Below are 19,418 nucleotides of genomic sequence, written 5' to 3' on the forward strand. Positions count from 1 at the left end.
TTATAGAATCAACAATTATATTGCAAAGAACAGAGAGACTCAGTAATTTTCCGTCTGCCTTCAGTCTCTGGTTCATCAATGGCGACTCCAAACAGACGAATTTGTGATCAATTCCCGCCAAGCCGAGCTTCCAACTTCTCCAAGGTCTTCTCCATCTTACCAATGAGCTCAAAGACGCCGCCAGCCTGAGATTCTGTTCAAGAATCGCATCCAACTTGCGGCTTTGCTCCCCCAACGTTAAATTCAAAGTTAAAGTTAAAGAGTGTTGGTCGCAGCGCTTATTCCTTCAGCCACGTCCGGCAGCTCTGAAAGAGCCAAAACAGCTGTAAACGACTTACTTGTTGTCGGTACACCAGGAATCCCCCTCCTCCGATCAAGAGAAATCCTGCTATCATAAATCCAATTATGAAGCATCTTCAACGTCCTCGACAGACGGGATCGCCAAACACAACGGTTTCCAGTATTTGTAGGAATCCATTGTGTATCCAGCAAAAAATGTCCCATCGGGGCAAGAGGGCTCCCTTACCCCCTGACTTCTGGTCACAAAAATTTGGTCAATTGTGCTGAGAGACCAGTTGATCAATTCCATGATTGTAGGGTTTCGGAGGAGTGAAAAAAAGAGACTCTGAAGACGAGACAGGACAAAAGCAGTAGCAGGGCAGATAGGGAGGGAGAGGAACTGAAAAAGCGTCCGCCTTCGTCGAGAGCCGGAAGAGAAATTACAGCAAAATGATACACACTCATTAAAGGAAAACTGTATTAATCCAGTTTTGCAATGGATTACTGACCCTCAGCTCCAGTATCAAAGTTTTGGCAGATGTTCAGTTTAAAGGATGTAAATTCACATTTCTTTTATTTGACTTAATGCGAGAGTTCAAAGAGAGGATGAGGAATAAAGGGCTCCATTTGGACGTGTCTCTGGGTTGGCGTGCACGCTTCAACACATGCGCTCCCAGAAGTGCCTGACAATCACCGTGAGATTACAAATCAGCAGGTCGTGTGGGTTCTAAGGGGAGTCGTGGGAAGCGCTATGTTTTGCCCATTTTGTGGCAATAAGGTGGGAGTGAAATGTTTGCACGACGTTCCCTGGCAGCAAATAATCCACCTGTCTCTTACTGGGGAGTGCTTTCCAAACGCCTAACAAGATGGCTTAATAAAGCGCTTCCAACTGCTTGCAGCGTGAGAGCTCTGCATGGTGCTCAAGGTGGGAAGAGGAGGTCTGTTATGTTTGTTTTTTTCAGTTGCTGCAAAAGTTCAGTGTTACCTTTTTGGATTAATTTAGCAAAACTTTTTGAAAGCCACCTCACAGGTGTTTGAAACTCGACTGAAAGTCGACCAACAGAGGGATGGAAACGCTCACGGCCGGCGCCGCAGGCCATCGTTTTAACTAGGGACGTTGTGGAGAGCCTGGACTTTGTAAACCTGAGCTTTGTTCAGCTCACTCTGAAGTACAAGCTCTGACTTTTCAAGCAGCTCTTGACACAAGCAAAACAAAAACTCTGCTTCTGCCAGCAAACACAGGCTCATTTCTATAAATTACCTTTATTTTCTCAGCGCTTTCTGCAGGAAGATGGAGGAACACGAGGCAGCGATGAGCCTGCAGAGTACAGTTACATTAACAGTTCACATCATCTCTTTTCCTATGCACTGTTGCTTGAAAATGTCATTGTGCATCGGCCTCGGGAGCTTGATATTTGTGAGCAATCCCCTACATCTTAAAACAGACGGATGACGATTTTCTACCAAGAGCGTTGCAAGAGAGCGATGGCTCTGGCTTTCGGCTAACCTGATTCCTCCTGATCTTTATGGAGCTAGAACAGTCTCATAATTCACAAATGCACAGGACAAGTTTTACAAATGCACAGAACGATTTGCAAATGAACAGGACAAGTTTCACGAATGCACAGACCAAGTTGCAAATGCACACACCGTTAGTAGTCAAACCAAACAGAGCAAATACATAAATATCTCTGCTGTTTTTCATCATCAGTTGCTGCATCGGCAGGACTAAGAGCTCTCCTGACGGCTCTGGTTGAACGGCCTGACAAACCATCTCAGATCGCGCTGTTTTCTTTACTGAGATCACAAGAAAAGCAGAACAGTGACCTCCTCTCCATCCTGTTTATTTATCTTTTATCTCCTGTTGCTGATCATTTATCTTTACTTCACCAATTCGAAATATTAATCACTCTTCTAAGCGAACGGCGCTGACACTAACAGCAGGAGTATCCGCCCCTTTAATCTGATTGGTTTAGAGTAAGTCGTGTTTTATCCACTGCTCTGCGTCCCCCACGTGGGTGCGCTCTTATGATTGGCTGGAACAAAGGAAGACATCTGATTGGTTGCAGATCCTTCCGTGTTAAAAAAAACGTATTTGTGGATCGAGTCACGTCAGGGGAGTCTCAAAAGTCACATGCAAATCCAGCGCAGCTCACAGACAAAAAAATGTTTGTAAATCAAGTTATATTTGTGTGTGCATCAAAAATACATTTGAAATTGAAAAATGAAATGAAAAATACAGTGAATTGTTCTGTGCATTTGTGAAACGTTGTGTGCATTTGCAAATCGGTCTGTGCATTTGTAAAACTTGTCCTGTGCATTTGTGAATTATGAGACTGTTCTAGCTCCATATTTCTTTGACGCCGTCACCTCCAAAAACAGTCCCGGACCTCAAGTCTGAGAGCTGCCGGGATGCTCATAGGTCGTTTTAAGGTCAGGAACAATAAGAGCGATCCCCTTCTCATGAAGCAACAGGGGAAGTGGAGTCTGGGGACGATCGGCGCAGAGACACCAGGACAAGCTCGGAAATACTCAGGGAAATTGTTGACAGTTGGGCCCAGATAGGAAATGGTCACAGAAGGGTGAACGCAATCATGTCTGAGCAGCAGTACACACACACACACACACACACACACACACACACACACACACACACACACACACACACACACACACCCCGAGTTATTACCTACAGCATATCGGGAGGGAGCAGACTGAATTTCTTTGTTTTTAAGGTTATAGTAAAACAAAACCCATCGGTACGGTAATTCACCACCGTTCTGACGCTGATAACCACGGTTCATATCTGGAAGTGCAACACGACCACAATATCACAGTCATTATAGAAATCCAACACGTTCACTGCAACCACTGCTCCTCCCACAGCGGCCTGTTCTGTTTATGTACATATATATCAGTGAAGGAGCATTATACGAGGCACAGAAATGAAATAAAACAACTGCTTGCTCTGAACTAACAGTGTTAGATCGTGCTTGCAGCTGAGGTAAATAATAGATTAAAAACTGGACCCGATCCAGGACAAGGCGCAGATCTCATGTTGCCAGGGAACCACGTCGGGTGTCACTCATGTCCGGGTAGAGCTGACAGCGATGTCACTGACACAGAGATGCTGCAGACTTTACTGACAGGACGTTGAATTATCTGGGCTGTTTTCTTTGTCCCCGCACCATGAAGGGATTTGTGGGTGTCTGGGGGCAAATACGGACAAATGGAGGAGTCTTTACTCTGGCATAGGAATGGGTGATATTTTACCGTTCACGATTTACCGTCAAAAAAATCCCCACGGTAAGAATTTGTCATCTCGCGGTAAAAACGATAAATTCCCGTTGATGACGTTTTTGTGAGAAAGAAAGAAAGAAAGAAAGAGAGAAAGAAAGAGAAAGAAAGAAAGAAAGACATGAGCCTGAAAGAAAGAAATGAGCCTGAAAGAAAGAAATGAGCCTGAAAGAAAGAAATGAGCCTGAAAGAAAGAAAGAAAGAAAGAAAGAAAGAAAGAAAGACATGAGCCTGAAAGAAAGAAAGAAAGACATGAGCCTGAAAGAAAGAAAGAAAGAAAGAAAGAAAGAAAGAAAGAAAGAAAGAAAGAAAGAAAGAAAGAAAGAAAGAAAGAAAGAAAGAAAGAAAGAAAGAAAGAAAGAAAGAAAGAAAGAAAGAAAGAAAGAAAGAAAGAAAGAAAGAAAGAAAGAAAGAAAGAAAGAAAGAAAGAAAGAAAGACATGAGCCTGAAAGAAAGAAAGAAAGAAAGAAAGAAAGAAAGAAAGAAAGAAAGAAAGAAAGAAAGAAAGAAAGAAAGAAAGACATGAGCCTGAAAGAAAGAAAGAAAGACAGACATGAGCCTGAAGGAAAGAAAGATATGAGCAAGAAAGAAAGAAAGAAAGAAAGAAAGAAAGAAAGAAAGAAAGAAAGAAAGAAAGAAAGAAAGAAAGAAAGAAAGAAAAGAAAGAAAGAAAGAAAGAAAGAAAGAAAAAGCAGCATGACAAATTTAACATCATCATCACAAGACTTATAGCCAGGAAGGCGTTGAGAATGAGGGAGGTGGTTATCAGCAAGTGTGTGTAAGCGGTAAGTCCGTGAACTTCGCTCAAAGCTGCTCTCAGCCAATGTCCTTGATGTTATCAGTCGGCTCGGTCAGTTCTGAAAACAGGTCCACAGATGTTCCTGGAGAGGGGAGGGTTAGTGGGGGCAGAGCACCTTGTTTACATTCCACCAGGGAGATTGTGACCAGAGCGGTCGGCCAAACCGCTCTGTCAAGGCCAGATTATAGAATCAATAATTATATTGCATATTACAGAGTATGACACACTATAAACAGTACTGGTATATACAATAATAATAATAATAATAATAATAAAAAATACTGGTATATAAAATAAGGTAACAGACGGATATTTACATATTTTCACGTTGCAGTGAATGATATTGCACATTATTTTCCAGTAGCATATCCAAGCATATCTGTGGGACGTGGGTCTGCGCTCCTGCAGCTACCGGCTGTTTTTAAAGAGACAAACGCAGCTCTTTCTTACAAACATCTGATCACAACAGGACCGCCACGGGCTCCTGTTACGTTTTAACCTCTTTAATCGAGTGATCAATGAAGGAACGTTTATTGGCTACAGCAAAAACCAATATGCTGCTGAGCGGTTGTGTGGACGACTGTAGGTTTTAACCGCCTGGTGTCCCACACAGGTGATGCCAAATCGGAGGACACGGCCAACAAGGAGACGGGAGAGGAGAAACCAGAGGAGGACAACGACTACCACCGTAGTGACGAGCAGGTAAGAACTCGTTCTGTTCCTCTTAGGCCCAGTTCCAATCCCCCCCTAGTCCTGGTTTTCACTCCTAACCCTAAATGTTGTGGGTTTCCCGTGAGGGTAGTGGTGTCCCAATTCCTCTTTGCATGTAGGGCTAGTGGACATAACGAGAGCTAGTGGACATAACGAGGGCTAGTGGACATAACGAGGGCTAGTGGACATAACGAGGGCTAGTGGACATAACGAGGGGCTAGTGGACATAACGAGGGGCTAGTGGACATAACGAAGGCTAGTGGACATAACGAGGGCTAGTGGACATAACGAGGGCTAGTGGACATAACGAGGGCTAGTGGACATAACGAGGGCTAGTGGACATAACGAGGGCTAGTGGACATAACGAGGGCTAGTGGGCATAACGAGGGTTAGTGGACATAACGAGGGCTAGTGGACATAACGAGGGCTAGTGGACATAACGAGGGCTAGTGGACATAACGAGGGCTAGTGGACATAACGAGGGCTAGTGGACATAACGAGGGCTAGTGGACATAACGAGGGCTAGTGTGTATGAATCTAACCCTTCACAGTGAGGGATTTCAGATTCTGACTCACCGACCGAGGGCTAGAGAAATTTCCCAGAATGCTTTATGTCATCATTTGCAGACTGAATCAAACAAAAAAACATGGCGGACATTTCTAATTTTTAGTGAATAAAATCAATATTTTGAGTTAGTTTCTGCATAAAAATGTATTTTGATTACATTTCTAGCGAGAAATATATATTTTACTTTCATAATATTCACTCAGTGAATGTAAATAATCACTCGTTTGCCCGTTGTTGCGAAGATCTCGCCAGAATAAAGGCTGATTTATGGTTCCGCGTTACACCAACGCAGAGCCTACGGCGTAGGTTACGTGTTGATTTAACGCGGAACCATAAATTAGTTACCAAGCCGGCGGCTCTTCTCATCCCCAGAAACATCGGAGCAAATTTCTTAACAGGCGTTATTTGGATAAACTGAGCCCAGGTTGGGGATCTTAACGTTACTTTTACGCCTGAAAAAAATTTAAAAACTTAATAAAGTGGCATATTAACAGCGCTACAGCTGAAATTAAAACAGCTTTTAGCTCTGGGCTTCCTGATATGGTGTGACGTTTGTGCAAACGTAATTACACAGTCGCTTACGTAATAATGGCAAATTTATCTACGTGAGATTATAGTGTTAATAGCTGAATGAGTCAAACAGTGTTAGTGCGTTTGCGGGCTAGTTTTTCAAACCATCGCTGCTCCAGTTCATTGCCACTAGCATAAAGTGTACGGTTTTCAGCCATCCTTTCCCAGCTAGATGTATTGACATTTAAGGCTTTCATATCGCGTTTCGCGACATCCTTGAAGCGAAGGAGTGGACGTCCTCTCCTTCGCACACCCTCACAAAGCTCGCCGTAGAGGATGCACTTGGGCAGCCGGTAGTCTGGCATTAGTGCAGGTGACCGAGCCAACGGAGCCTTCTGATCTTCATAGTTTGGAAGAGAGATTTGCTGCCCGCCCGTTTCAAAACTTCTTCGTTCGTGACCCTGTCCTGCCACTTAATTCCCTGTATGTGCCTTAGGCAACGCATATGGAAGGAGTTCAGCCGTTGTTCTTGACGGGCATATGTTGGCCATGTTTCCGCACCATATAACATTATACAAAGAACGCAGGATTCATAAATGCGGCACTTAGTTCGTTCCGTGGGATAGTTGTTCTGCCAAGCTCTAGCTCTAAGGCGGTTGAATGTAGTCGCAGCTTTACCGATGTGGATTTCGATTTCTTTGTCCATTGAGAGATTGCTACAGATTGTCGAGCCGAGATAGGTAAAGTGGTTTACACAGTCCAATGCTTTATCATCAACAGTGACTTCTGCGTCTTATGGGGATCCCGTTTGGTGCATAACTACTGTCTTCTTTATGCTGATTATCAATGCGAAGTCCGAACAAGCAACATTGATCCTGTCCATCAAGCGCTGTAGGCCTTCTGTGGAATGGGAGACTATTGCAGCATCATCAGCAAAGAGTAATTCACGTACTAACACTTTGTGGACCTTTGATTTGGCACGAAGTCTGGCAAGGTTATACAGTTTTCCGTCAGTTCTTGTATGAAGGTAGATACTGTCCGGATCCTCGCAATCACCGAAGGTGTGATGCAAGAGAACTGAGAAAAACATGCCAAACAAAGTAGGTGCAAGCACGCAGCCTTGCTTAACTCCACTACTTACGTACCCGAACGTAAACCACGCAGTGACGTAGCAAGTGGTGTCCCAATCCCTAGGAAACATTACAACCCTAAAGTCTGTGGCTTCATTTTTAGGGGTTGTGGTAGAAAGTAGGGGGGATTGGTATTGGCCCTTAACCTCACATCTCCATGTGAATAGTTTTTAGACACCTTCTCTGGGAGCTCAAGCCCTGACGGTCACATTTTTTTTTTTGTAACTTATTTTTTATTCAAATTTTCTTTCAACAATTACAGTGTCAGGGTAAATCAAACATGCATAGTTAAGCACTCATCTTTATATCAGTGTCCTTGTTGTTCAGTAACAATGGTGGTGTCCTCTTCTCGTCTTCTGTAATCAGTCCATTTTTCACATTTATCCTCGAATTGTGCCTCTTGTAGTCTCAGTCTATGTGTAATTTTCTCCATTAAAAAAATCTCTTCCACAGTGCACATCCACTGCTCCTCAGTCGGAGGGTCTACTTTGTACCACATTCTGGTAATTGTTTTTTTACTAGCTGACAGCAATACTTTAACAAGGTACTCATCCTCTTTCTGTATCGTATCTTGTGTTAAGTTCCCCAAGTAAAGTAACTTACATGATTTTGGTATCTCATACCCTATTATCTTTTGTAAACCCCTCCATATTTTGTCCCAGTATCCCTTCAACTTTTGACAGGACCAGAATATATGTGTATGATCAGCATCCATGTGGCCACATGCTCTCCAGCATGGCTGCTGAGTAGACACCACCCCTTTCCTAATCTTTGGGGTAATAAAATATCTGACCATATTCTTCCAGTTAAACTCTCTCCAGATCCTGGAGCTAGTGGACGTGCACTGTGTTTTACAGATATTAAACCACTCTTCCTCTGTTATTTGTTCTTCCAATTCCTTTTCCCATTTTTCTTTGATATAGAAGGAAGAATACTTTCTACATGACATCAAACTTTTGTAAAGGACTGAGATTACTCTGCATTTTTTACCTTCGTAAGCTCTCTGAAATACCTCAACAACCTCACTTTCAGTGTCAGTTTTTATCTCTTTCTCATAATAATCCTTTATTTGCAGGTAGCGATATCGTTCATGTTCGTCTAGTCCAAATCTATCCTTCAACTTCTCAAAACTCCGCAGCTTACCCCGTTCAACCATTGTACATATTGCTGTGATCCCTCTGTTTGCCCATTGTTTGAACCCTTTATCATTTGTCCCAGGTATAAACCTATCATCAAATGCGAACCAACTCAATTTCTTTATCTCTTTCTCCAGTTTGTACCTTTCAACAACGGTATTCCATATTTCAATTGTATTTTTAGTTATTACATTCAATTGGTTACCTATTTTTCCCAATAGGCCTTTATATGCTATCAAGTTTCGTACTTCAACGCCTGCCTGTTCTATTTCAATACTTTTCCATCTTGAAAAATACTCATTGTTACACCAGTATATCAAAGGTCTGATTTGTGCGGCATAGAAATACTCCTGAAGGTTCGGCAGGGCCATTCCTCCCTTATCTTTAGGGAGCTGCAGAGTTTTGTACCTGGTCCTAGGTTTCTTTCCTCCCCATATAAACCTTGATATCCACCTGTCCCATTCAGTAAACTGCTTTGGTGGGATCTTTACTGGAAGAGATTGAAATAAGTATAAGAGTCTTGGTAGAACATTTATCTTAATTATTTCTATCCTCGAGCTGAAGTCTAGAAAAATAGCAGACCATCTCTCCAAGTCTCTCCGAATATCTTGATTTATTTTAGTGTAATTTGCCTCATAAAGCTTGTCTATTCCTTTTGTAACACTTACTCCCAAGTATTTGATCGATTTGGCATTCCAATCGAGTTTATATGTATCCTTTATCTCTTGGGCAGGGGAATAGTTTATTGACAAGATCTGTGTCTTTGTAACATTAATTTTATAACCTGAATATTTTCCGTAATTCTCCAATAGCCTAATTAGTTTTGGGAAACTTTCGTTAGGTTGCTTTAAAAAAATCAATATGTCATCTGCAAATAATCCTATCTTATGTTCCTCCCTCCCTATTTTCACCCCTTTGATTTCTTCCTCTTGTCTAATCATTTGGGCTAATGGTTCGATAAATAATGCAAATAGACTTGGAGAGAGGCTGCACCCCTGTCTTGTTCCCCTTTCCAAAGTGAAACTTTTCGTCAAACTGCCATTTATTCTGATCCTTGCCATAGGTTCCTGGTATAACGACTTAATACAATTCACAGATTCCTCATTAAATCCAAATTTTCCTAATACATTATATAAAAATACCCAACTTACACTATCAAAAGCCTTCTCCGCATCCACGCTTACCAAAACTGCACTTTCCCCCTTGCTCTGTATGTATTCTATAACATGTAAACTTCTTCTTATGTTATCTTGTGTTTGCCTTTCTTTAACAAAACCAGTCTGGTCTTCATCAACCAAATCCTGCATAAATGTCTCTAATCTTTTGGCTATAATTGAGGTGTAAAGTTTATAATCTACATTTAGAAGCGATATGGGTCTGTAGTTACAGCAATATTCTTTGTCTTTGCCTTCCTTTGGAATAATGGAAATAATGGTTTCCTTCCATGAGGGGGGAATCCTGCCTGATCTGAGACTATAATTAAATGAGTCCCGGAGTAGTGGGATTAACTCTTCCTTGAATGTTTTGTAAAAGGAAGCTCCCATTCCATCAGCTCCTGGAGACTTCCCAGATTTTGCCCGGCTAATTGCCTTTTCAATCTCTTCTATTGTAATCTCTGAAGTCAATATTGCATTCTGGTTTGCGCCAATCGCTGGCAAATCCAAGTTGTCTAGCATCTCTGTCAGGTGTTCTTCATCTATAGAAGTGGGTTGTGAATATAAGTTACAATAATATTTCTCAAACACCTTTTCTATTTCTTCTGGTTCACATAGAGTTTTGTTGGTCGCAGGATCTCTTATTTTATGTATATTAGTTATTGCTTGTTGTTTCCTAACGCGTCTAGCCATAACTTTTGTGGCTTTAGATCCTCCCTCATAGTAGGTTTGTTTTATAAACCTTGCTTTCCTTTCCACCTCTTCCAACAATATATCATCTATTTTTTTCCTCACATTTTTAATCTGATTCAGTATGTCTGAGTCTTTTGACCGTTTATGTTGCTGTTCCAGTTCTTTTAGTTTTTCAATTTGTTTCTGATATGTCCCCAGTTTAACCTTCTTTAAAAATGCTGTGTAAGAAATCAGCCTCCCTCTAATCACTGCCTTCAGGGCATCCCATAAGATTGTTGGGTCAACTTCCCCATTGTCGTTTTCCTCTCGGTATGTAATTATTTCTCCTCTTATTTCTTTGACTAGTCTTTTATTATTGAGTATGCCTTCGTTGAGTCTCCATATTGTATTTTTCCTCCTGTCTTCCATATGAATTTTCAGATAAACTGCACTGTGATCTGACACATCAGCCACTCCTATTTTACATTCCCTCACTTTGTGTATATCTCCTTTACCCATTAAAAAATAATCAATTCTGGAGTACATAGCGTGTGGAGCTGAATAATGGGTATAATCCCGATCAAGTGGATGAAGTTCTCTCCAAACATCCAATATATCCATTTCCGACATAATTGTACTCATGTACTTATTAATTAGGGCCCGAGCACCTTCAGTGCGAAGGCCCTATTGTATCTGTAGGAATTCTTCGTATTATTTTTCTGACGAAAGGAGGGCCTTTTTGCCCACCTAAACGTGCCCAAAAAGTCACCAAATTTTGCACGCAAGCCAGACCTGGCGAAAAATTTGATATTTAATGGTTTGCATTGATGGGCGTGGCAAAATGGCTCAACAGCGCCCCCTTGAAAACTTTGTGCCTCAAGCCCCACGATACGGTTTGACGTACATGCACGAAAATCGCTACACACCTGTATCATGGCCGAACTTAAAGAAAAGTCTCATGGCGCCATGGCCGAAACCGAACAGGATGTCGGCCATTTTGAATTAATCGTGTTCTTTTGTCGAAATTTATGCCATTCCTTTGGCAGTTAATACGGCCCGAACCGTAACGTGCACCCAGGTGTGTTATACATCAAAATGTACATCTCCATCCTGCGACACCACGCATTACTTTTCTCTTTCAAAAGCGTTACCGTGGCGACGCTAGACACCAAAAAGCGCGCCCACCCATCATCTGATTGGTTCAGACAGAAAAAACTTTGTTCCTCAAGCCCCACAATACGGTTTGACGTACATGAACGAAAATCGGTACACACCTGTATCATGTCGCAACTTTAAGAAAAGTCTCTTGGCGCCATGGCCGAAACTGAACAGGAAGTCGGCCATTTTGAACATTCTGAATTAATCGAGTAATTTTGGAGCAATTTATGCCATTCCTTCGAGAATTAATACGGCTCGAACCGTAACGTGCACTGAGGTGTGTTATACATCAAAATGTGCGTCTCCATCCTGTGACTAGGCGCATTACTTTTCTCTTTCAAAAGTGTTACCGTGGCGAGGCTAGACGCCCATCATCTGATTGGTCCATATTTGATAGTTCTCCAAAAGTCACCAGATTTTGCATGCAAGCCAGGCTTGGCGATAAATTTGATATTTCATGGTTTGCATTAATGGGCGTGGCCTAACGGCTCAACAGCGCCCCCTAGAATACTTTTCTCTGCCATAACTTTTGAAAGGTTTGACATAAAGAGTCGTGGGTGGTGTCATGGGACTCGGTATTGAGTCCTTGACCATAATTCGTGAAAATTAGCCCTGCCCCTTCTTCTGATTGGTTGTCCCTATTTCCCGCTATAACATTTGAATGTTTTGACATAGAGAGTCGTGGGTGGTGTCATGGGACTCTGTAATGAGTCCTTGAGCTTCTTTGAGCTTAATTAGCCCCGCCCCTTCTTCTGATTGGTTGTCCCGATTTTCTGCTATAACTTTTGAATGGTTTGACATAGGAAGTCGTGGGTGGTGTCATTACTGATATGCTTATGGGGGGCGGTGGCCGTGAGTGCGAGGGCCCGTTCATCGCTGCTTGCAGCTTTAATTTGTTGTTTGTTTCTCTTCATACTCGTAGTGTCCAACCCATAATTCAATACCACATTGAAATCCCCACCACATACTAATGTCCCCTCTGTTTCTAAATTTATAAGATCAAAAACTTTTTCATAAAATACTTTCCCACTTTCTGGAGGAGCATACACATTGAACAGTGTCACCAGTTGATTCTCTAATTTCCCTTTTATCATAATATATCTTCCCTTCTTGTCACTGATTTCTTTAATCAGTTCAAAGTTTACCATGTTGGAGATCAGTATCATCACACCCCTTTTGTGACTATGCCCAAAGGAACTGGAGAAAGAATTCCTGTAACCCAATTTTTTAAACTTTACATGTTCCTCCTGCGATAGGTGAGTTTCTTGGAGGAAAATAACCTGCATTTTCTCTCTCCTAAATTTAGATAAAATTTTATTTCTTTTTTTGATATTGTTCAAGCCGTTAACGTTCAGTGACACCACCATTACATCATTATGTTGCATCGTTTGTTTCCCTTGAAATAGTGCCTAATCCCCCCACTGTATTGTTGTCAACCAACCTTTTTTCATGAACAAAGTATGAACGAACATAAAAACTGAACTCCCCCGCAAAAAAGGACCTCATTCCCCATGGGTCCTGTCTCCCTGTTGGTGGGAGTGGGGGGTAACTTTTCCTGAACAGAAGCCCCCCCCTAGTGGTTAGGGATGGACCTACAATAGGCCTTCCCATACTACCAGATAAGTCTAACAGTCACTAACTTGACAGCTCCCTTCGTCGATTCCCGTGTAAACTTAAACATTAGAGAAGTTTCATTTATTTGAGGAGGGAGGGTGGTCTTAAAAAACCCCATTTCAAGTCTTCCTTAATGGTACCCTTTCTATTGTAATAAAAATAAAAAAGCCTCCAGTTCGCCCATCAGAACAGAAAAAAAAAAAAAAAAAAAAAAAAAAAAAAAAAAAAAAACACAAGGGTGGATGGGTTACTGTTATCTGTACACTGTTTGGCTTAATTTACTTACCCAGCCAGCGTGTGTTCTTTAACTTAAAAAAAAAAAAACAGGAGGCATTTAACTCGTCTGGGTTACCTGGAAACCCCCTCCCTCTCTCTATCCATCTTCATCATCCCCTCATCATCTTCTAAATCCTTGCAGCTTTTCTCTCGCTCTCTCCGCCGCGTCCTGACCGGCGTCCTCGGGTGCGCCGGGTCCTTGTTTTGTCGCCTGCCTTTCTCCGACGCGTTGCCATGGTGAAGCTCTCTGGATCCGCTCCTCCAGCGAGGGTTCGCTGCCGCGCTGCTCACCCGCCTCCAGCCCTCTTTTCCGCATCTCCCGCGCTGCGTCTTCAGCGCTGTTGTAGATCCTGGGGCCGTCCGACCAGTGAATCCTTATCCTACTCAGAGGCGTCTGGAAGCGTATTTTTTTGTCTTTCAGAGTCTTTTTAATTTCGGAGTAGGATTTACGTTTTTTCAACACCTCGGTGGGGTAGTCGTGATCAAAAAATATCTGCCTCCCCTCGATTAATATTTTCTCTTTCCAGGCTTTAGTAAGAATGCTCTCTTTGGTCTCATATTTGAGAAAATTGACCACGATGGACCTCGGTGACGCGCCGGGTGGTGGCTTTTTTCCGAGACTCCTGTGCGCGCGTTGGATATGGAGCTCGGTCCCCGCCGGTAAGGCGAGCTCCCGGCGGAGGAGCCCCTCCACCAGTTCTTTCACAGACTCGTTGTCCCGTTCAGCCACATTATAAATCCTCAAATTACAGCGTCTGCCGTGTCCCTCCACTTCCGTCAACTTATCTTGAAGTTTTGTTTGCTGTTTCAATAAAGTGAGGATGGCTTCCTTCGCCTCGATGTTCCACTCCTCCAACTGCGCCACCCGCTCCTGCGCCTCGGTGATATCCTTCCTCTGCTCTTGTATTTCTGCGACATTTTGTGCCAATTTTCGGTTAGTTTCATCCTTAAATCCGGCAAACTCTCGCCTCACCTCCTCTTTAAATTCTTCTTTGAATTCTGAGAGGTCTTTTTTCATCTCCCTTTTTAAGTCACGTATCTCTCTCGTAATATCAGCGAGTCCCTCGAGTACCGTGTGGGCCTGTGGGTTGTCGTCATTTTCCCCGCTTGCCGCTTCGTCTTCACAATCGTGTTCTTGGTCTCCGGACAATGCTTTTTTCCTCAAACTTCTCTGTCCTCGTCCCCCGCTCATTGTGTATCAGTTTGGGATTCGTGTTCTCGATATTTTCGTAGTTTGGGGGAAGTTATTGTCTAATCGACTCAGGAGCTCTGCTCTATGCTGCCATCTTGCTCCGCGCCCGGAAGTCCACTCCTGACGGTCACATTTTAAGTCCAATCTTTAAGCCAGAGAAGGTTCTGGTTCTGGTTCCATGACAGACCGAATGCTTCCCATTCTACTTCTGCAAACGGAAGGAAACGCCCGTCGTCCTGGACCGTGCTCTGTTGGAGTTAGTGTGGATCAGTGAACCCACGTTGACCCACTTGAACCAGGTTCTGGTGCTGGAGACGCATCTCTTGCTTCTCTCCTAAAGTTGTTTGAACTTTCTGAAAGTTCATCTCGTTTTCTCTCCAAACCAAAATCCAAACATTGCAGCTCTGCGTCCGTAAAGGTCGTAATAAACAGCTGACGTTGGTGAGCCGTCTCCACTCTGCTGTGACATTTACAAATCCTTCTGATATTCACCAACGCTGCTAAAACCATGGGTTTGTGCACTTTGTCTGCAGGGGATGATGAGACGCCCAACAAAGTTAAATGAAGCTGCAAACAATGAGCTTTGAGTCAGACTGCTGTGTCTCGTCCAGTACTGGAATTATAATAATAATAAAATATTATAATAAAAGCCTTGTCGGTGATCTGGACGCGGCGGCGGTGGCGCGGCGGCAGCCTGCCCGGCAGGTTGATTACATTACAGGAACATCAATGACGTGTCCGTGGAGCCAGGAAGGTTCTGCTGCAGCTCAGCACACACACGTGCTGATGCAATAGTGAAGCACGTCAAGATAATATCATGCATGCCTTTTGTGTCGTGCAGGGAAAGCTCCGGGCTCGTCACCGAGCACCCAGTACTGGAGTTGTAAAAAAAAAAAAAAAAAAAATCAGGGGGGATGGTGGATTTTATCATATGGGGACAGATAATTTGTGCTGATTACAAATAATATAATATATTACAAATAATAGCAGTGACCAAAACAGCTGCAGAAATACTGCAGGAATGACATAGCAGCAGTTAAATGCAGCCTTCTGTAAGCTTTAAATATCCACTGGGCTTACATCAAATACATCAAAACACAACAATAAAAAACACTTTTCTGAACTTATCAATATGACTCTGTCTTTCACAGGATAAGTAACATGGATCACTGCAAAAACTCACAATCTTAACAAGAATATTTGTCTTATTTCTAGTTAAAATGTCTCATTTTGGTAAAATAATCTCCATCCAGCCATTATCTATACCCGCTTTATCCTTTGCAGGGTCACGGGGGTAATCCCTGCCTCTCGCCTGAAAATAGCTGGGATAGGCTCCAGCAGACCCCCGTAAAAAAATCTCATTACACTTAAAACAAGACTCATCACTGGAAAAAACAACAATTTTCACCTGTTTCAAGTAGATTTTCACTTGAAATAAGTAGAAAAATCTGCCAGTGGAACAAGATTTTTTTGCTTGTAATGAGAAGATAAATCTTGTTCCACTGGCAGATTTTTCTACTTATTTCAAGTGAAAATTTACTTGAAACAGGTGAAAATTGTCAAATAAGTTATTTTTCTGGTGTTATTTTTCTGGTGATGACTCTAAATGTTGAAATAGCAGTAAAACCACATTCATTGATGAAATGACATAAGGGATGGAAAGGAGGGATGGCCGTCTTCACGTTTGCTTTAAACGGAAGGAAACGGACATTTAGGCTTCAGAACGTCACATTATGAGACAGAAACGTCACCACACTGCAAAAATTACTCCTATGTGGGATCAATAAAGTTCTTATTTTTAACATCTGAGAAAATTAAATATATTATATTTGGTGCCTAACTGTTTCCCAAGTATATTAGTGCGTGTGTGAATGAATAAATGAGACGTAAAACGTACATTTCTTTGTAGAAAGGCGCTTTATGAAAATAAGTCTTGCCACATCCAATATGGCGGTGACGTTGACGTATCACAGCAGCTCCATGGGGTGGATACGGATATAAGTCTATGCTTCCCACCCTGACTTGTTGGAGGCTGGAGAATATTTCAAATGTCTTTTATTCACACTACAAGCACCACTAACACAATTTAATCCTTCCGTTTGGTTCTCACACACCGAGGTGTCTGAGAATCCGTCTGCGTGCTCGTATACGGCGAGAGAGGTGTGTTAATTAAGGGAATCAAGAAGATTTAAGAGGCGGGGAAAGAAGGTTTGACTATTGCAGAAATGATACAAATAAAGCGTAGTGAGGGGACGGAAGCACAAAGGCCTGAAACTACCGTTTGTGATAATTGTTTAGCCTTAAAAGCCTGAACATCAATTATTGCTTTTACAAAGTGCCCCCTCGTGGTTTTCCAGTCTCAAAATTACTGGTTTCTTTTGTTTTTGCTGCTTTTGATTTGTAAATAAACACCAGTGTTATCCACCAGACCCTTTAACACGGGAATATTCTGCAGCTCGGGGGGAAAAACTGTTGTTGTCGCTGGGCAGAGATCATCAGCATTTAAATATGTATGTTTTATGTTTCCTTCGTTCGTTCATTTTTATTTATTTCGAACATGTATAAAAAAAAACAGAAGAAAAGATAAGAAACAAATCCAGGTTCATTCCACCACATAAAGAAAAAAACACACATCAAAAACACGTATTTCAGTTACATGTTGGAAACGGAGTGGGAGGAAGTATAAACTTATTTAATCCCACCCCCTTTCCACAACTAAACATAAATTATAGGCCTGTATTTACTTTTTATATTTTACACTAATTTGTATAAATAAATATGTTTCATTTTTACAAAAATAACCTGTTTAATACCAGATGTAAGCTCTATCATAAATATAATAAAACTATGATATAAATATATTCAGAGCTGGTAGAGGAGCCAAAAATTGTACTCAAGTAAAAGTACTGTTACTTCAGAATAATATGACTCAAGTAGAAGTAAAAAGTAGTCATCCAAATAATTACTTGAGTAAAAGTAAAAAAGTACTTGGTGAAAAAACTACTCAAGTACTGAGTAACTGTTGAGTAATGTCTGATTTATTTTTTTAACACAACCATTCAAACAGACAAAAGTACAAAATAATCATCTTCAGGTAAATTAAATCAATAAAATAATTAAATAATTAAAATTAATAAAAATAGCTTAAATTAATATAAGCTTAAAGTAAATTCAAGTACTTTAATAAATGATAAAATAAATAAAATAACAGAATAAAAAAATAAATGAAGCACAAGTAGCACAAACTTTCCAGCCTTTGTACTTCACTTTTATACCTCAAATAAACTATGTCTTTATATTTCTTCTTAAATTGTTTTATGTTTGTACATTATTTTAACTCCAAATTCAAATCGTTCCACAGTTTAATTCCACAAACTGATACACAAAAACTTATTTTTGTTACGCACAAATAAAGATTTGAAGTTTAGGTTTCCCCTTAAATTATAACCGCCTTCCCTCCCAATGAATAATTTCTGAATGTTTATCCGGTAGTGAATGATTTTTTGTTTTAAACATTACTTGTGCAGATTGAAATGCCACTAGATCCATAAGTTTTAATAATAATAATACTTTAGACTGTAAGAATAGTGAGTTAGTGTGATCTCCATATCCAGCCTTATGAATGGATCGTATTTCTCTATTTTGAAGTACGAGTAATGAATAAACCTGGTTTTATAGTTATTATTGCCCCAAATTTCTGCACAGTAAGTGAAATATGGAAGAACTAGTGACCAGTAAAGAATATTTACTTAAATTGTTTTCCTAGCAGAGGAGATTGGGGGATTATAAAGTCGGCCGTAACCAAACAGACACTTCTCCAAACGCTTGCCCTTTTGAGATTCAGCGACGGTGCAGAAAGCACTCGGCATAACTAATATGGCTGGTGAATGTAGGGATGTCAAATGTCACAGAGAGTTCAATTCAATTTTATCTATATAGCGTCTAATACAGGGGTCGGCAACCCGCGGCTCTAGAGCTGCATGCAGCTCTAGAGCCGCCCTGGTGGCTCCTGGAGCTTTTTGAAAAACGTTTGGAAAAAAAATTGTCCTTTTTTCCTTCTTTTTCCCTTTTTTTCTCTTTTTTCTCTTTTTTTTCTTTTTTTCCTTTTTTAATCTCAACATTTTGACTTTTTTCTCGACATTACGACTTTTTTCTCGACATTACAACTTTTTTCTCAAGATTGTACTTCAACATTAATCTTGACATTTTTACTTTTTTCTCAAAATTTCTGCTTTTTTCTTAACATTTCGACTTTTTTCTCAACATTTCGACTTTTTTTTCAAGATTGTATTTCAACATTAATCTTGACATTCTGAATTTTTTTCTCGAAATTTCTGCTTTTTTCTCAACATTTCGACTTTTTTCTCAAAGTGCATAATGAATAAATAAATCTTCCCCCAGTTCTAACTAATATAGAAACATGCAGCATGTGTTGTCTTCATTCTAATTCTGATACAAGACTTCTCATTTTTTGCGGCTCCAGACATATTTGTTTTTTGTGTTTTTGGTCCAATATGGATCTAAAACATTTTGGGTTGCCGACCCCTGCTCTATTACAACATAGTTGTCTCTAGACGCTTTCCAGAGACCAGAACACGAACATAAACCCCCGAGCAATTATTACATAAACAATGGCAGGTAAAAACTCCCATAGTGGGAGAAAAACCTTAAGCCAAACAGTGGCAAGAAAAACCCCCCTTTAGGAGGAAGAAACCAGGACCAGGATCATGAGGGTGTGGAGAGGCCGGGACAGAGGGATATAAGATCACATGTTTCAGGAGGAGAGACAGAAACGGCTGCTGATAATAACAGTAAACCTCGCGGGTGATGAGGTGATTTATAAAAGTGCAGAATGTGGTTTGCAGGATTTCACGTCGGCGGGAAACGTCGTGTGAGGAGATTGAAAAGGTGAAACTCATCAG

General features: G+C 41.2%; 1 protein-coding gene across 1 annotated transcript in view; it reads left to right on the plus strand.

Moving 5' to 3' along the window:
• The window catches only part of LOC133446729 (polycomb group RING finger protein 3), a 169,838-nt gene that overhangs the window by 135,588 nt on the left and 14,832 nt on the right, over nt 1-19,418 (plus strand). Inside the window, exon 7 of the mRNA XM_061724744.1 lies at nt 4,989-5,077. Within this exon, the coding sequence (XP_061580728.1) occupies nt 4,989-5,077 (89 nt within the window). The remainder of the gene's footprint in view (nt 1-4,988; nt 5,078-19,418) is intronic.

The sequence above is a fragment of the Cololabis saira genome, chromosome 7 (genome assembly GCF_033807715.1).
Source record: "Cololabis saira isolate AMF1-May2022 chromosome 7, fColSai1.1, whole genome shotgun sequence".
Classification (NCBI taxonomy): domain Eukaryota; kingdom Metazoa; phylum Chordata; class Actinopteri; order Beloniformes; family Belonidae; genus Cololabis; species Cololabis saira.